This window comes from Bos mutus, chromosome 16, assembly GCF_027580195.1.
Source record: "Bos mutus isolate GX-2022 chromosome 16, NWIPB_WYAK_1.1, whole genome shotgun sequence".
Taxonomy (NCBI): Eukaryota; Metazoa; Chordata; class Mammalia; order Artiodactyla; family Bovidae; genus Bos; species Bos mutus.
Window position 1 is genome coordinate 43,918,710 of NC_091632.1, and position 15,836 is coordinate 43,934,545.

Below are 15,836 nucleotides of genomic sequence, written 5' to 3' on the forward strand. Positions count from 1 at the left end.
CAGCTCTTTCCCAGGGCTCTGGAGGCCCCGGCTGTGCATGTGTCCCCCCGCCACAGGGCCCCAGCCCTGCCTAGTGCAGTGTCCTTTCCTCGCAGGGCTCTTTGTCTCCATCCTCGTCCTGTCCCTGGTGTTCGCCAGCCGGCTCCGCCCCGCCAGCCGGGCCCCACTGCTCTTCCGGCCCGATACCAACATCCAGGTGCTGCTGGACCTCAAGTACAACCTGAGCGCCGAGGGCATCTCCTGCATCACCTGTTCAGGTGAGGTTTCCTGCCGGGGTGTCCTCTTTGGAGTCCAGATCCCCAGGACTAGAGATGCCAGGCTCCCCATCACCGTGTGAACTTAGGAAATCAACTCCACCTCTAAAAAGTGTTAGTCACTCAGTCACGTCCGACTCTTTGCACCCCCATGGACTATAGCCGCACCAGTCTCCTCTGTCCATGGGATTCTCCAGGCAAGAATACTGGAGTGGGTAGCCATTCCCTTCTCCAGGGAATCTTCCCTACCCAGGGATCAAACCCAGGTCTTCCACACTCTAGGCAGATTCTTTATCATCTGAGCCACCAGGGAGTCTCAGTGTTTCCACATTTCATTAAATGAATACTTCTGGGTACCAGCTGTGCTGGTGCTGGGGAGGCCACAATGGGCAGGACAGGCTTCCCAAGCACAGGAATTCACTCCACTGCTATGGAGGCCATGTAATAGTAGATCTGAGCTGTGGTGGACGAAAAGCAGGGTGCCTGGGGAGCTCAGCATCATGGAGATCTTCCTGGAGGAGGGACTATCTAAGCCAAGACTCGTGGAATGGGAAGGACTTGGCCTGGCTGGGAGGGGAGAGGAGGGAAGTGGTCTAGGCAGAGGGGAGCACCAGAGGTGGGAAAGACTAGGACCAGGTTTGAGGGAGGTAGTTGCATGAGCCAAAGCTAGCCAGATGGGCCTGGTGGGCTACAGTGTGATGTCTGGATTACATTGTCATTGTCATTGTCACTGGAAGTTAGTGGAGGGCTTTACGCAGAGAGGGACCAGGTGCTGTCTGGTTGGAGGGCTGCGTAGAGCATGGCTGGGAGTCCAGGTAGGAGGCTGGTGTAGTCATCTTGACAAGAGACTGTAGGGGCTGGAGCCAGCGTGGTTGATGGTGTAGTGAAGTCAAGAGGTTTTTAGGAGATGACATCCACAGGACTTGGTGATGGAGCATGTGCCAGGGATGAGCAAAGAGGTGAGATAAAGATGTCTGCTTGTCTTAGAGTTAGTCTGATGAGGTCCAGGGTAGGGCGAGGGAAGTCGACTCAAGGTCATACCGCTTTGCCGGGTGGTTAGAAACCAAATGAGAAGACGCTTGGGTGAGTGCTCCCAGCTCCTGGGGGAAGACCCGCTGACTGCTGTAATTGCCTTCATGTAATTGGGGCGGTGTTCAGATTAACCTGGCCTTCCCCTTGGTGATTGCATGAGCCGAATGCATGATAATCGACAGCGGCTTAGGGAGGTGCCTGAGGATCCCCTCTTGAATTGGAGCTGACCTGGCCACATCCCCTCCGCCACTCCCACCTGCCTGGGCATTGAATTTCATTCCATTCTCACTGCCCCTGCAAGGCCTTCTGCCATCCCTTGGGGCCTGGAGGCCGAAAGCCACATCTGCTCCCATTTCACAGATGGACAGACCCTGGGATGATCCCAAAGTTCCTGGAAACATCTGGAGAAGGGCCAAGACCCCAGCCAGAGTTCAGCCCCTGGCCCCTTGTATCTCTCAGCCTCTGAGCTGCCTCTTAAAGGGGCCCTTCATGTTGTAGCAAAAAGAGCTTCGGCTGTAGGGGCAGACAGGACCTGTCCTGCTGGCCTCCGCCTCTCACTTCCCCTACAGGTCATGTAACCTCCTCGAACCTCTGCTTGCTTCTCTGTCAAATGGGGTTAATAATAACCACCTCCTAGAATTACTGTGAGGATCGCATTTTTGAAAGTGTAAAATGTAGCTCATTAAAAAAACAAAACCAACAAAAAATTCATCTACAATGCTTGGGGCAAAACAGGCAGTCTCCCCTCATCTCTGCCGTTTCTAATTATTCCTATTTATGGAGCATTCAGCACGAGCCAGACACGTTGCTAAGCCCATGAGATGCAGCGTCCCCTTTGATCCCTCAACCACCCTCCAGAGGTAACCCTTGGGAGTGTCATCCCATTTGACAGGGGGAAAGTGAGGCAAGATGAGGGTGAGTAGGGAAAGCTTCTGAGTGTCTTTCTCGGGGTAAGGCTGGTGGGTACCTTTCTTTTGCCTTAAGATTCTTATGCATTTGGCATTTCTTCAGTTCTCCCCACGTTTGTTTTAGAAAAAACCTTTTCCCCAGACACCCTGACACTACCCCCTTTTCTAAAGGCTCCAGGGCCTGTGTCCCTGGGATCGTCACTGTCCCAACCTCAGCCGAGCCCAGCCAGGGAGGCCCTCCTGTCCCTGACACGACGCGGGGGGTAGGTCTGTTCCAGGAGAAGCCCCACAGCCTGCAGAACAATATCCGGACGTCCCTGGAGAAGAAGAAGCGGGGTTCTGGGGTGTCCTGGGCCAGCCGGCCTGAGGCCATGCTGCAGGGTCAGTGGGGAATGTGGACTGTCTGGGTGGGGGTGTCAGGATGTCCTGGTACAAGGGTGCGGGGGTCTTGCAGGGAGAGCAGATAAAATCCCTTCTTTGATTCTCCTTCAAGAACAACAGGGTTGGGTTGGGGGTGGGGGTAGGGGAGTGAACTTGAGGCCCTCGCCCAGCATCCCACCAGCTCTCCTCGGCCAGAACAAGGCGATGCCCTCCTGCCACACCCCAGCCTGGCCTGTGCTGCCACACGAACCCGCCTTGTGTGCCGGACCATCCTGATTTGGGGGAGGGGGCCTCCTGAACACTGGAGCCTAGCTTATCCCTTCTGGTGTTCCCGTCAGAGGGGGTATGCTGGGATACATGTGGGAATTAACCCCCCGCAGTTAACCCCCAGAATTAACCCCCAGGGCAGTTCCATATGTCCTTGTCACCCCACAACCATCATCACCCCCTCTGTGCCCACCATCGTCATCACCAATGTGGCCCCACCTTTCACACTGTGCTCCCGTCATTGGCATCACTGCCACTTCCCTAGTCCATACTGGCACATCTTTACCATGGCTTCCACCTGCACTGTCACTTCCTCCACACCTGCCACCTCCCATCCAGTGTCCACCACCACCTGCCCTCCATCTATGTCACTGCGCCATCCCCGTGTTCACCACCACCACCTGCCCCTCCACCACTGCGGTGGGCTTGGTCCAGTATACAGGAACAGAGCCAACACTTGGAGATGAGCCCGAGATCAGGCTCAGCTCCTCAGCCAGTGGAGCAGAGGCTGGGCTGCTGCAGGATCAGGGGATGCTAGCCGAGGTGATCGTCCCCCCTCCTCCACCCCTCCTTTGTCCCTAGACTCCCCAGGCACCGTGTACGTCTCCAAGGTGAAGAACAAAGGCCGCCCGACTGTCTACAGGTTCTCCCTCAATGCCAGCCTGCCTGCCCCTTGGCAGACCGTGTCCCTTGGGGACGGGGAGGTGCCCTCCTTCCAGGTGAGCCTGGGCTCTCATGCAGTGAGCTGCCACGACCAGGGAAGGGGCCCTTAGTGCTGCATTGGTGGGCACTGGCCACGTCGGGGTAGGGGCAGGGTCTGCAAGGATGGACCTGCTCCAGGCAAATGAGGACCCTCTCCTGCCATCAGCCAGGCCCACAGCAGGGACCTGCAGAGTGGTGAAAGCAGGGCTGCTGAGTCAGCCAGGCCTGGGTTCGAGTTCTGGCTGTGCCATTTATAACCTGTGTGTCTTTGGGAAGATTACTTCATCTCTCTGAGCCTCAGCTTCCTCATCTATGTAATGGGGGTATGAAAGGTACCACCCTGGGTTGCTGGAGGTACTTGAGACAAGGCCTGTGAGTTCTGTAACACCTGGAATGTAGTAAGCACTCGGTGAACGGGAGCCATGAGTTAGACTGTCGTTTTCAGCCTCTGTTCTAACACCCCCAGAAAAGGGTCTCCCAGGGCCAACCCAGGCCTCTGATTTTTTCCTCTCAAACATCATTGGTGTTTCTTTAACATGTTACACCTCCAGGGTGACAGTTACCCATGTCAACTCATGTCAATCTGATCAGGGTTTGTATTTCCGTTTGAAAGATGGAGTGTGTGAGGTATTCCCTGGCTCTGACCTTTACACTAATGTTTACAAGGTGATTCCCACTGCCTGGAGAGCCTGCCTTCCAGCTTAAAGCACGACTGGCTCCCCGTTCAGGTTTCTTAACATAATGTCACCTCCTCCCTGGGCCATGTCCTGGAAATAATTCTCAGTTCACCCTCCTCTTCTACTGCCCCATTCCTCCTGGGTCTTATCATGCTAATGTTTAAGTCTAAGCCCTTAAAAGAATCTGAAGCCATCGTCACTCGTGGCTCTAGGAGGGCAGGGACCAAGCCCATCTGGTTCAGTGTTGTATTCACAGCCCAGCTCAGGGCTGGCTTGGAGTAAATCCTCAGTTGAAGAAGGACTGAGGCTCAGAGAGAGAGAGGGAAGGGTTTGCCTCACCTTTAAACTCGAACCCAAGCCTCCTGGGTTCTGCCCAGAGCTCTTCCCCTGACTCTGGGGGCTGGAACAGGGGCAGGGGGTGGGGAGGTCTCCCAGGAGGGAGGGGACCCAGCCTGAGGCCCAGCCCAGGCAGAGGCAGCCTCCCGGAGTCACCTGTCTTGTCTCTGTCAATCCACTGCTTAGGTGTATAGAGCGCCTTTTGGTAACTTCACCAAGAAGCTGACCGCTTGTATGTCTACAGTAGGGCTGCTCCAGGCGGCGAGCCCCTCCCGCAAGTGGATGGTGACGACCTTGGCCTGCGACACCAAACGGGGCTGGAAGCTTGACTTCAGCTTCTACGTGGCCGCCAAGGAGCAGCAGCACACCCGGTAACAGAGCCTTGCAGACGAGCCGGTTCCCACTCGTTTGCCCCTCCCACCAGGGATGTCCGCAGGCCGCTGTCCAGGGACTTCCCTGTTGGTCTGGTGGTTAAGACTTCGCCTGCCAGTGCAGGGAGACCAAGTTCAATCCCTAGTCAGTGAAGCTACAATCCTACATGCCTCAGGGGCATAAAACCAAAACCAAAAACAGAAGCAATATTGTAACAAAGTCAATAAAGACTTTAAAAAGTGGTCCACATTAAAAAACAAAATTCTTTTAAAAAGAAACCCCTACCTATTTCCACATGTGTGCTTAGACAGTCTCCCCCCCAGAGCTGGGGATCGGGGAACACCAAGATGCCAGGCCCACAGTTCTCTCCCCTATCTGCCCCTTATCCTCTGAGTGGCTCTGTGAGAGACGCTGTCTGCCTGCCCCTTGGCACACCAGGCAGTTCCCAGCTCAGAGCTCCTGCATTTGCTGTTCCCTGGACCTATGGTGCTCTTCCCCAGCTCCTCCAGAACCACAGGACCACAAGGGAAGTCCATGACTGACTCCTCAAGATTTAGGTCCTTACCCAGATACTCCCCACCCACGGCTGTCTCTGACCAGACCGCCCTCCCACAGCTGAAACAGCCACACCCCATCTCTCCCCATACATCACCCAGCTGCTCTCTTTCTGGTTCCCATCACCTCCTGGAAGCATACTGACAGCTGGTTCGTTACCTGTCTTTGCTCAGGAGAATGTAGGCCTCCTGCCGTATCCCCTCACCTGGTCCAGAGCCTGGCACACAGCAGGTGCTCAGGAAACGCTTGCTGGGTAAATGAGTGAAGGAAAGAATGAGTACACGCCGCCTACCTCTCCAAGGCTCTATCCACACTCTCAGTGCATACAGTTAATTCAGAGGTTATTTATTTAGTGTTGCTCCTCCCTAAAGAATCTGCCTGCAATGCAGGAGACCCAGGTTTGATCCCTGGGTCAGGAAGATCCTCTGGAGGAGGGCAAGCAACCCACTCCAGTATTCTCGCCTGGGAAATCCCATGGACAGAGGAGCCTGGCGGGCTATATTCCATGGAGTGGCAGAGTCAGACACGACTGAGCAGCTAACACCCCCTGAGACTGTAAGGTGACAGGAGAGAGCCCGTGTCTGTTGTCCTTATCTACTGTATACACATGCCCTGCCTAGCGCCTGGCATGAAGTCACTGTCCCCAAATACTTAATGAGCAACTGTGTGCTGTGCCTTGAGGGGTCTCCGAGCCAGCTGGGGGCATCTTTTCCCAGGTTCCTCCCCCTGTTCTGACCACTGAGGCTATGTTCGCTGAGGGCCTTACTCTCTCATCCATTCATTCATTTAATAAACCTTGAGCACTGACAGTGGGCCGGCATGTGGCTAGTGCTGGGGATGGTAAACAAGACAGATGTGACTCCTGCCCTCGGGCTGACTAGCAGGAGACAACAGCTAGCAAGTCAAGCGCAATGTCATTACAAATTACAATACGTGCTCCGAAAGGAAGAGCCCGCTGCCATCGCAGTCCAGATAACGGCAGTGCAGGGCCTGCGCTTCTGCCACCAGGGACCATGGTCTGTTTGGCAGGGCCTGGCCTTGGGGCAGCGAGCACCCACATGAGGCTGGACTCAGCTTGGGACCGGGGGTTGACCAAGATGGGCTCACTGGGCCATTCCAGCTTGGCCCACCTGGCTCAGGAGGTGGGGTCCTTCTGCCTGCCCTCTAGGGCTAGGCTCCCTCTGCAGATACACAATAGCCACTGGGGTCATGCTGCCTGGATGAGCTTAGAGCATTCTATAAAGCACCTGGAACTACATCAAGAAAGTGTTAGTCGCTCAGTCGTGTCTGACTCTTTGTGGCCCCATGGACTTCCCTGTAGCCAGCCAGGCTCCCCTGTCCATGGAATTCTCCAGGAAAATAATACTGGAATGAGTTGCCATTCCCTTCTCCAGGGGATCTTTCCAACCCAAAGATCGAACCCAGGTCTCCTGCATTACATGCAGATTCTTTACCATTGAGCCACCAGGGAATCCCAGAGCTACATAAAGTCCAGTGGTAAATAAGCTGACCGTGGAATCCTTTCTTCAAACAGAATCTTGAGCTCTGTAACTGTTCAGTTTAAGGTGGGGCTGGGGGCTTCTGGGCAATGACCCCAAGGCTGGCCCTGAGGTCATTCAGAATTCTTGCACCCCTGGAGGGCTTCCCAGGTGGCGTTATGGTAAAGAACCTGCCAATGCAGGAGACGTCAGAGATGCTGGTTTGATCCCTGGGTTGTTCTTCTGGCCTCTGCACGCCTTTGCCTCTCCTTCCCAACCCCTCCTAGCCCTCCTGGCCCTCCCATCCTCAGTCCCGGCCTCCTTTGCCTCCACAGGAAGTTGTATTTTGCCCAGTCCCACAAGCCCCCTTTCCACGGGCGTGTGTGTGTGGCACCTCCTGGCTGCTTGCTCAGCTCCAGCCCCGATGGGCCGACCAAAGGGTTCTTCTACGTGCCCAGCGAGAAAGGTATGTGCAGGGAGGCTGCTGTGGGGCCTCGGGAGGCTGGGCCTGGCCTTTCTGTATAGCTGTGCCTCCCTCTGCAGCACCCAAGGCCCGCCTCTCCGCCACCTTCGGCTTCAACCCCTGCATAAACACGGGCTGTGGGAAGCCAGCAGTGCGCCACTGGTGGACACGGGGGCCATGGTCTTTGTGGTCTTTGGCATCATTGGCATCAACCGCACACGGCAGGTGGACAACCACGTCATCGGAGACCCGGTGCGTGCACCCACGCTGGACAGCTGCCAGAGGGCCCCGCCACAGCAGGCTGATGAACAGCTACCAGTGCAGGGACCACCAGCCCAGCTCCCCACCCCCACCCTTAGCTCCTTGACCGCTCACCCAGCCCAGACAGGACCTCCCCGGACCCCTGGGGCATCATTTCTCTTGAGGATGGAGCAGGGTCGAGCTTTTAGAATCACCCAGGAATCTGGGACCAAGCCAGCTGCCCTGCATCACTAGGGGTGGAACAGAGGGGAGGGCAACAGGTGGGTAAACCCTCCCTGTCCTCCTGCAGGGGGCCTCTCCCCCACCCCATGCCCATAGCCCTTGTTGTGTGCCTCAGCCAGGGTGCCCTCGCCTGGAGTAGTCTTCCTCTTTGTACATGTTTGTGCTGGTGCGGGGCTCTTGGGCGCTGGAGGAGAAAGGATCTGACAGAGAGAGGTGTGACTTGGTCTGTGCCTGGCACATGATGGGGGCTGAGATGTGGTTGAAAGGACTGTGGATGTAGGTCTCGTTGGTCGTAACCTCTGCCTCGGGAATTCAGCCAGCCGGGTATACAGGGTGTCAGACACTAAGTAATTTGAGAGCCAGGTGGAGTCAGAGGAGTTGTATCCAGTCTGGACCATGAGTCCGCAGGGGTTCAGAAGAGGGACGGGGAGGTGGGGAGAAGAGGAAGCAGGTGATGGAGGGCAGGGGTGGGAGTCAGCTATGCGGAGGGAGAGGGGAAAGCAAGGGCCCAGGTGAGCATGCTGTGAGTAAAATTAAGGAAGGGAGACTGAGGGGGTCCGTGGGGGTGGGCAGTGATGGGAGCAGAGGAGCTGCTGGGGGTGGGGCAGAGCAGACTCAGGCAGGACCGTGGGCAACCAGGCAGAGGGTTTGAGTGCTGGCCAGGATGGTTGCAGGAGCTGCCGGAGGCTCCTCCCCAGGGTGGGGCCAGGACTGAGTCCCTGACTCACTGAGCAGCTGCACTGGCTTGTGTCTCCTTGGGAAAGGGCAGCGTCATCTATGACAGCAGCTTTGACCTCTTCAAAGAAATTGGGCACCTGTGTCGCCTCTGCAAGGCCATAGCGGGGAACTCGGAGTTGGTGAAGCCGGGCGGGGCCCAGTGCCTGCCCTCAGGTGGGTGTGAGGTCCAAGGTGGGGACAGCCCCCAGGACACACATGCCTGGAGTTGGGGTGTCTGTGGACTCTCGTCTGTGTGTGTGTGTGTGTGTGTGTGTGTCCACGCGGGGGTGGGAGCTATGTGAACCTTCCAGATAAGAGTAGTCTCATCCCTGAGGATGAACTGGCAGAGAGTCCACAGGCCTGGGGAGGTGTGAAGTGTGCAGGGCACACCTGTGGGAGGAGCTTTCCCAAAGTTGGGGGTGAGGTCTGGGGCCAACCCCTCAGTAGAAACCTGGGTCAGACGAGGGTTCTTCCTGAAAAGGCATGCATGTGCTGCATGCTAAGTCACTTCAGTCATGTCTGACTCTTTGCAACCCATGGACTGTAGCTCACCAGACTCCTCTGTCTATGGGATTTCCCAGGCAAGAATACTGGGGTGGGTTGCCATTTCCTCCTCCAGGGGACCTTCCCGACCCAGGGATTGAACCCTCATTTCTTATGTCTCCTGCGCTGGCAGGTGGGTTCTGAGAAGGCACAGGATTTCAGTTTCTGCCCCAATGGCAAATGGGTATTGTAGGTTTCCCAGTGACATTGCTAGTAGTTTCAGACGTTTTTTAAACTAGGTTGGGGGGAAAGCGTGTGCCCCTGGTGTGTACACACTCAGATGGGTAGGTACACATGGGTGGGTGGGATGGGGGAAAAGATGCTCCCATCCCGGGTCCCCACAACCCCCTCTCCGCCATCCCTGCAGGCTACAGCATCTCCTCCTTCCTGCACATGCTGCACCCCGAGTGCAAGGAGCTGCCCGAACCCCACCTGCTCCCGGGGCAGCTGTCACATGGGGCCGTAGGCATCAAAGATGGCCGCGTGCAGTGGATCTCCATGGCCTTCGAGTCGGTGAGCCCTGGGTGGACCAACCGGGCACGGGGCAGCATGCCAACCTAACAGAGTGCAGTGTCACCACTGATCTCTAGCCCCCGTCCCAGAGCAGAGCAGAGAGCGTTCTCCTTAGAGGGGAGACTGAGGCCAAGAGGGATGAAATTGCTTGCCCAAGGTCACGGGATTCATGAGTGCCAGCATCAAGTGCAAAACCAGGCTGTCTGACCACCAGGCTGGGCCTTTCTGCCACACAGAGCGCCAGGCAGCTCTTACCTCCCTTCTTTCCCAAAGGCTCAGGGTTCACATCGTTCCATGGGGGTAGGTGACAGTTCAAGATGTTCCCCTCTGCCACTGGGAGGGGCCAGGTTCTGGGCCACAGAGCCCCTGTGCTGGGTCCCCCCAGGAGAGATGGAAGCCAGGGGACCAGCCATCCCCACACCCCACTGCTTCCTCTCTCTCATCCCTGATGCTCCCTGGGCTCCACCAAGGAAGCACCCATATACACACACCCATGTATACCCACCTGTACACACACATGCACATCCCAACCTGGGCATCAGGCCTGGCCCTGGCACCTGGCATGCTATGAGTCTTGCCCCATGCTGAGCCCCAAGGTCCAGCCCTGGCTCTGATCTTGCTGTGCTCTTTGTCCTTGAGCGGGACAGTCATCTCCTCCAGCCTCCTGCTCCTCCTCTAAAGATTAAGGTTTCAGTTCCCTGCCCACCCGCTGGCAGTCATCAGGAAGCTAGGGTCTATCACATACGTGAAGGCATCAGGGAACGAGAAGAATATGACAAGGTGACAAGCCAGCAATTTTTGTTCTCTGGCCCCTGCCCTGCTTTCCATCCCACCACCTGTTCCCCTCAGTGCATGTACAGCCTCACCTCCAGCCACAGGAAGGAAGACCCAGAGCCCCTGCAAGCCTTTAAGGGGCCCCAGACTAATGCAGAAGCCACTCAAAGCCCCAAGTAGTTTTTTTAAATTGCAGTAAAATATACATCATATGGCCCTCTTAACCATTTGTAAGTGTATGCTGCTGCTGCCGCCGCTGCTGCTGCTAAATCACTTCAGTCGTGTCTGACTCTGTGCGACCCCATAGACGGCAGCCCACCAGGCTCCCCCGTCCCTGGGATTCTCCAGGCAAGAACACTGGAGTGGGTTGCCATTTCCTTCCCCAATGTAAGTGTATAGTTCAGTAATATTAAGCATATGCACAGTGATGCAAATGTCACTAACGTCCATCTCTAAAATCTTTCATCTTGCAAAAGTGAAACTGTTCCCAATAAATGTAGACTCCCCAGGGGCCCCCTCCAGCCACCACTCTGTTTCTTTCCCCATGGATTTGACCACTCTCATCCCTCACACAGCACTGGCTTTTTATGATTGGTTCATTCCACTTAGCATAAAACTCTTCAGGTTCATCTGTGCTGTAGCCTGTGTCCAAATTTCCTTCCTTTTTAAGGCTGAAGCCACAGACAGTTTGAAGAATCCCTGCTTAGGTCCCTCCACATGACAGGACATCACTTCCCACCCCACCAGCACTCAGACACACACCTGCACACAGACTCATTGTGAATCGGTTTGTGCTCAGGGAGGGCAGAATTGGATCAATGAAGTAATATACATGAAAGTTCCAGAGCTGGGCACTGTGAATCAGATAGGCCACCTGCCCTCCCAGACTCACAGTCCAGCCAGGAGAAGGTGGGGGCAGCTTGCCAGACAGTGATGAGAACAATGATGGAAAGCATCAAGGGCTTAAAGAGCCCAGAGGATGCCTGTCTTGGGGCATCAAGGAAGGCTTCCTGGAGGAGACAGAACCCTACTTGAAGGAGGGGCAGAAGCCGGCTCTGTGGGCAGAGGAAACAGCATGGGCCAACTATGGGACTCAGAGCCAGGGACTCTGGGAGTTGGAGGTGGTCCTGTTGGAGTGGGGCAGGGATGGAATGGGGCAGGGCCTTCGGTTGCTTTGGGACGTGCTGCCACTGCTGTGAGAGTCACACGTGCACCTGGAGGCTGGTGGGAGGTGGTCTCGGATGGGCTCACCCTTCACCCCTCATGCAGCACACTCCATTTGCAAGTGTCCAGGGATCAGCTGCATTTGTTATAGAGCTGACCGGCCATCGCCAGGGCAGCATAATAGGCCTCAGCCACCAACCCATCTCACTGGCTCATGTCCCCGCAGACCACGTACAAGGGCAAGTCCTCCTTCCAGACCTACTCAGACTACCTCCGCTGGGAGAACTTCCTGCAGCAGCAGCTGAAGACACTCCCTGAGGGCTCAGCCCTGCACCACGGCTTCCAGACCTGCGAGCACTGGAAGCAGATCTTCATGGAGATCATAGGCGAGCGGCAGCCCCTCCCCCAGGGCCCCGGCACAGCGGGCGGTGGCAGGTGACCCAGACCAGGGAGGCTACGGCCTGGCCTGTCTGAGCCATGCTTGTCTTCTCAATTCTGGCCAAGAGCCCTGGAGGAACTGGAATCACACAGTGGCCGCCAACACCGATTAGAGACCAGAGTTTGGGTCCCCTCCTGCCTGGGGGCATCTGGCCACATCCTCTGATCCTGAGTTTGCCCACTTAAAAAGAAATGGTAATGATGGTAATGGCCATCATAGCCAGCGGTCATTACCATTACCAGTGACTGCTGTAAGCAGCCATCTGTCATTAGGAGGCCTTCTCAATGCTAAGCCCTGGCTGAGGCCTGGCCCGTGTTATCTCTTTAAACTCCAAATGAGGCCTAGGGAGTAGGTACTGTTATTATCCCCTTTTACAAATGAAGAAATGGGGATTCAGAGAGGGCATGTGGCTGAAAGTCACCAGAGGGACACAGCTGGCTGTGGCGGTGCTGATCTGCGTGACCCCTGTACCTCTGAACCATGAGGGTGAGGGGGTTGTGGGTGCCCTGTGCTGCAGCCCAGCTGAGGGCCCTTGCTTCTCCCTCGCAGGGGTGCAGAGCGCCCTGTATGGCCTGGCCCTGTCCCTGCTCATCTGTGTGGCCGCCGTGGCTGTGTTCACCACCCACGTGCTACTCCTGCTGCCTGTGCTCCTTAGCATCTTGGGTAAGTGGGCCGGGGGCCAGGAGCGGGCAGGGGTCTCACTGGCGGTCTCAAGTTTTTCTCCACCCTTAACTGTCTCATCTCTTCAGTGAAGGTTTCCCGACACACATACACCCCTCACCCCAGGCCAAAAGAGCCTCTGTGACAATTGTTCCTAGGGCCGTGCACTCCCCAAGAGGAGGCAGGTGGCACCAGGTGGCAGGTCTCAGCCCAGGGATGTGTTGCTGCCCCCTGTCACCTCTTTCAGGCCCCCTCAGCCCTCTTAGGCCCTGTCCCTCCTCATCTCGCCAGTCACCAGAGTTGAGGGATCTACCATAGACTTCATCGCCTTCCCCAGAGACCCTCTGAATTTGCCCAGCCCCCTTCCAGGGCTGTATGGGTGGGGCCAGGTCCAAGCTACCTCCCCGCCGCCCCCTGCAGGCATCGTGTGCCTCGTGGTGACCATCATGTACTGGAGCGGCTGGGAGATGGGCGCCGTGGAGGCGATCTCCCTGTCCATTCTTGTCGGCTCCTCCGTGGATTACTGCGTCCATCTGGTTGAGGGCTACCTGTTGGCTGGAGAGAATCTGCCCCCCCACCAGGCTGAGGTGAGCCCCACACCTTCCCCACCCATCCCTAAGATATCTTCTCCCTCCCCAGTGCCACTGATGAAGACCCCCAAGGGTCGCTGGACACCATGGTGTCCGATTCCCATCCAGCATGTGTTGCAGGAGCCTCCGTTTCCAGGGCCATTCTCCACACCAGGGGACTCGAGCTCTTAGGCAGCTGCACCCAGCATGATTGTGGGCCGTGGATGGGTCCACTCCCCCAGCTCTGTCTCCCTAAGTGAGCATGAGGAGTTGGGCCAGGCGCTGTCCAAGGGCCCTTCCTGTTTCTCGAGTCCCTGATTCCCAGTCTCATTCTCAAGCCCAGGAAGCAGGTCTGAGCCCTTCTAGTTGTGACCCTGAGGCCACCCCACCCTCACTGGACCTTGTGGCTTAGGGAAGACATACCCATGTGCTCAGTGCCAAAACCAGCTCTAGGTCTCATAAAGTTTTTGGTTTTCCCCAGTTTGGAATTGTTTTGGTGTGAAACATTTATAAATACATAAATTAAATCAGTTATACATTTAGCTGCTCTGGGTCAAAAGAAGGAATCAGTTCCAATCAGGGCTCCCATGTTCGAGGACTGACCGTGCAGATCATCAGTGTTCTGGTTGTCATAGGGATGTTTAACCAGCCCCCACTCTGTGCCCAGCGCTGGGCACTGCTGCAGGGGAGCGGGTTTTATGTCCCCGCAGAGCCGTCGGAGCAGGTGCTGTTATTACCCGCCTCTCACCCTCCCCCCACCCAACACACACATATTTATGAAAGTGGAATCAGAGCCCTGCAGGGGCAAGGCTGGCCTTGGACAGCATGTGTGTGTTTCCCAGGGCCCAACCCCCCATCCCAAGCCCCAGGCAGGGAGTGATCCCTTCCGGGGGGCCCCAGCGTTCTTTCACTTACCCCCAGGACGCCCACTCGCAGCGCCAGTGGCGGACGCTGGAGGCCGTGCGGCATGTGGGCGTGGCCATCGTCTCCAGCGCCCTCACCACAGTCATCGCCACGGTGCCCCTCTTCTTCTGCATCATCGCCCCGTTTGCCAAGTTCGGCAAGATCGTCGCCCTCAACACAGGCGTCTCCATCCTCTACACGCTCACGGTCAGCACAGCCCTGCTCGGCATCATGGCGCCCGGCTCCTTCACGCGGACCAGGACTTCCTTCCTCAAAGCCCTGGGCGCTGTGCTCCTGGCGGGGGCCCTGGGGCTGGGCGCCTGCCTTCTGCTCCTCCGGAGTGGCTATAAGATCCCCCTGCCCAATGGGACCTCCCTATAGCCCTGGCACTACATCTGGACTTGCACACCTTTGGTCCAGTAGGTGGGGGACGAGATGCTTGTTCTCTGCGCCCAGAGGCACATTGTTCGCAGCTCGGCTACAACTCCTTATGTTCCCAAACGTCTGGGCCAGACGTCACCCACCTGTGTGACCCACACTGCCTTCATCACAGTGCCAGCCCCTGCTGGGTGGTGAAGCTGGCTGCCACTCCCCACTGCTGGACACTGGCAGCTGCCCTGCCTCTCCCTGTTAGGGGAAGAGACCAGCCCTCCTCCTGAACCTGGTTCCCAGGGGAGTCAGGTGATTTTTGCAGGGGGCTTCCCTCTGCAGAATTTCCACATTGCCTCAGTGCTCACAAGAACTTTCTGATGTGGTTGTTACAGGGCCCCCATTCTATGGATGTGAAAACCAAGGCATCAGAAGGCGAAGTAACTGACCTGTAGCTGGGTCAGTGGCACAGCCAGAGTGGCCTCCCTCGGGAACTCTGCAGGAAGAGCACAGAGGGTTCAAGGGCAGGGCCTCACACCCCCTGCCCCCCCCTCCCCAACAGTTTTATGGCGGCCAGTGCTGGGTGGTCCTGTGGCCTCCCTAGGCCTTTAGGTCCTGGCCTGGGAGGACAGAAGGACCAGCCTGGGTTACTGCATGTCCTAACCCCGGCCCCAGACTCAAGGGGCTCTGCTCTCTGGAAAGCCATGGGGCCCCAGCACAGCCTTCCTCACAAATTTAAGCCCTCCACCTCCCCAACCTGACTCTGTGGGTGGAATTTAGGGGAGGAGGCAGCCCCTGGGATGGGGAGCTGGCCATGCCTGCCTCCTGCTCACAGCAGATGGCTCTTATTAAAGTGAAATGAAACTGCAGACCGCCGCCATTAACACGAGCATTTTAAGCATTGCTGGCTCCATTGTATTCTTCAAATTGCAATAACTAAGTGTTTGCATGGTGCCGTTGGGAACCTGGCTGAGGCGGGCGCTGGGCCTGGAAGGAGATGGAGGTGGAGTGGAAGGGGCAGGAGCCTCTGGGGTAGGGTCACAGAGTACTCTGGGAGCCCAGAGTCAGGCTGGGGAACTCTGGGGCAAGGCACCATAGGAGTGGAGCCCATTTGGCTCCCTACCAGGACACTTATTAGCCCCTTCAATGTTCCCAGTACCGTGCTGTGACCTTCTTCCTTGGGACAGACATTGGCCCAGGGCATTAGGAAGCTGGACACAGACTGAGCTGGGACTGACCCCTTAGGGTGGGTGGATGGTTTCCTGGTGAGCTCACCT

The 15,836-nt window shown here is 56.7% G+C and overlaps 1 protein-coding gene across 1 annotated transcript in view; it reads left to right on the forward strand.

Moving 5' to 3' along the window:
- The window catches only part of DISP3 (dispatched RND transporter family member 3), a 36,330-nt gene extending 21,759 nt beyond the window's left edge, over nt 1-14,571 (forward strand). Inside the window, 13 exon segments of the mRNA XM_005901306.2 lie at nt 96-257; nt 2,462-2,575; nt 3,425-3,561; nt 4,744-4,928; nt 7,298-7,428; nt 7,506-7,577; nt 7,580-7,677; nt 8,673-8,799; nt 9,536-9,681; nt 11,846-12,005; nt 12,608-12,721; nt 13,139-13,305; nt 14,209-14,571. Coding sequence (XP_005901368.2) covers nt 96-257; nt 2,462-2,575; nt 3,425-3,561; nt 4,744-4,928; nt 7,298-7,428; nt 7,506-7,577; nt 7,580-7,677; nt 8,673-8,799; nt 9,536-9,681; nt 11,846-12,005; nt 12,608-12,721; nt 13,139-13,305; nt 14,209-14,571 — 1,976 coding nt within the window.
- Nucleotides 14,572-15,836: the final 1,265 nt, after the last annotated feature.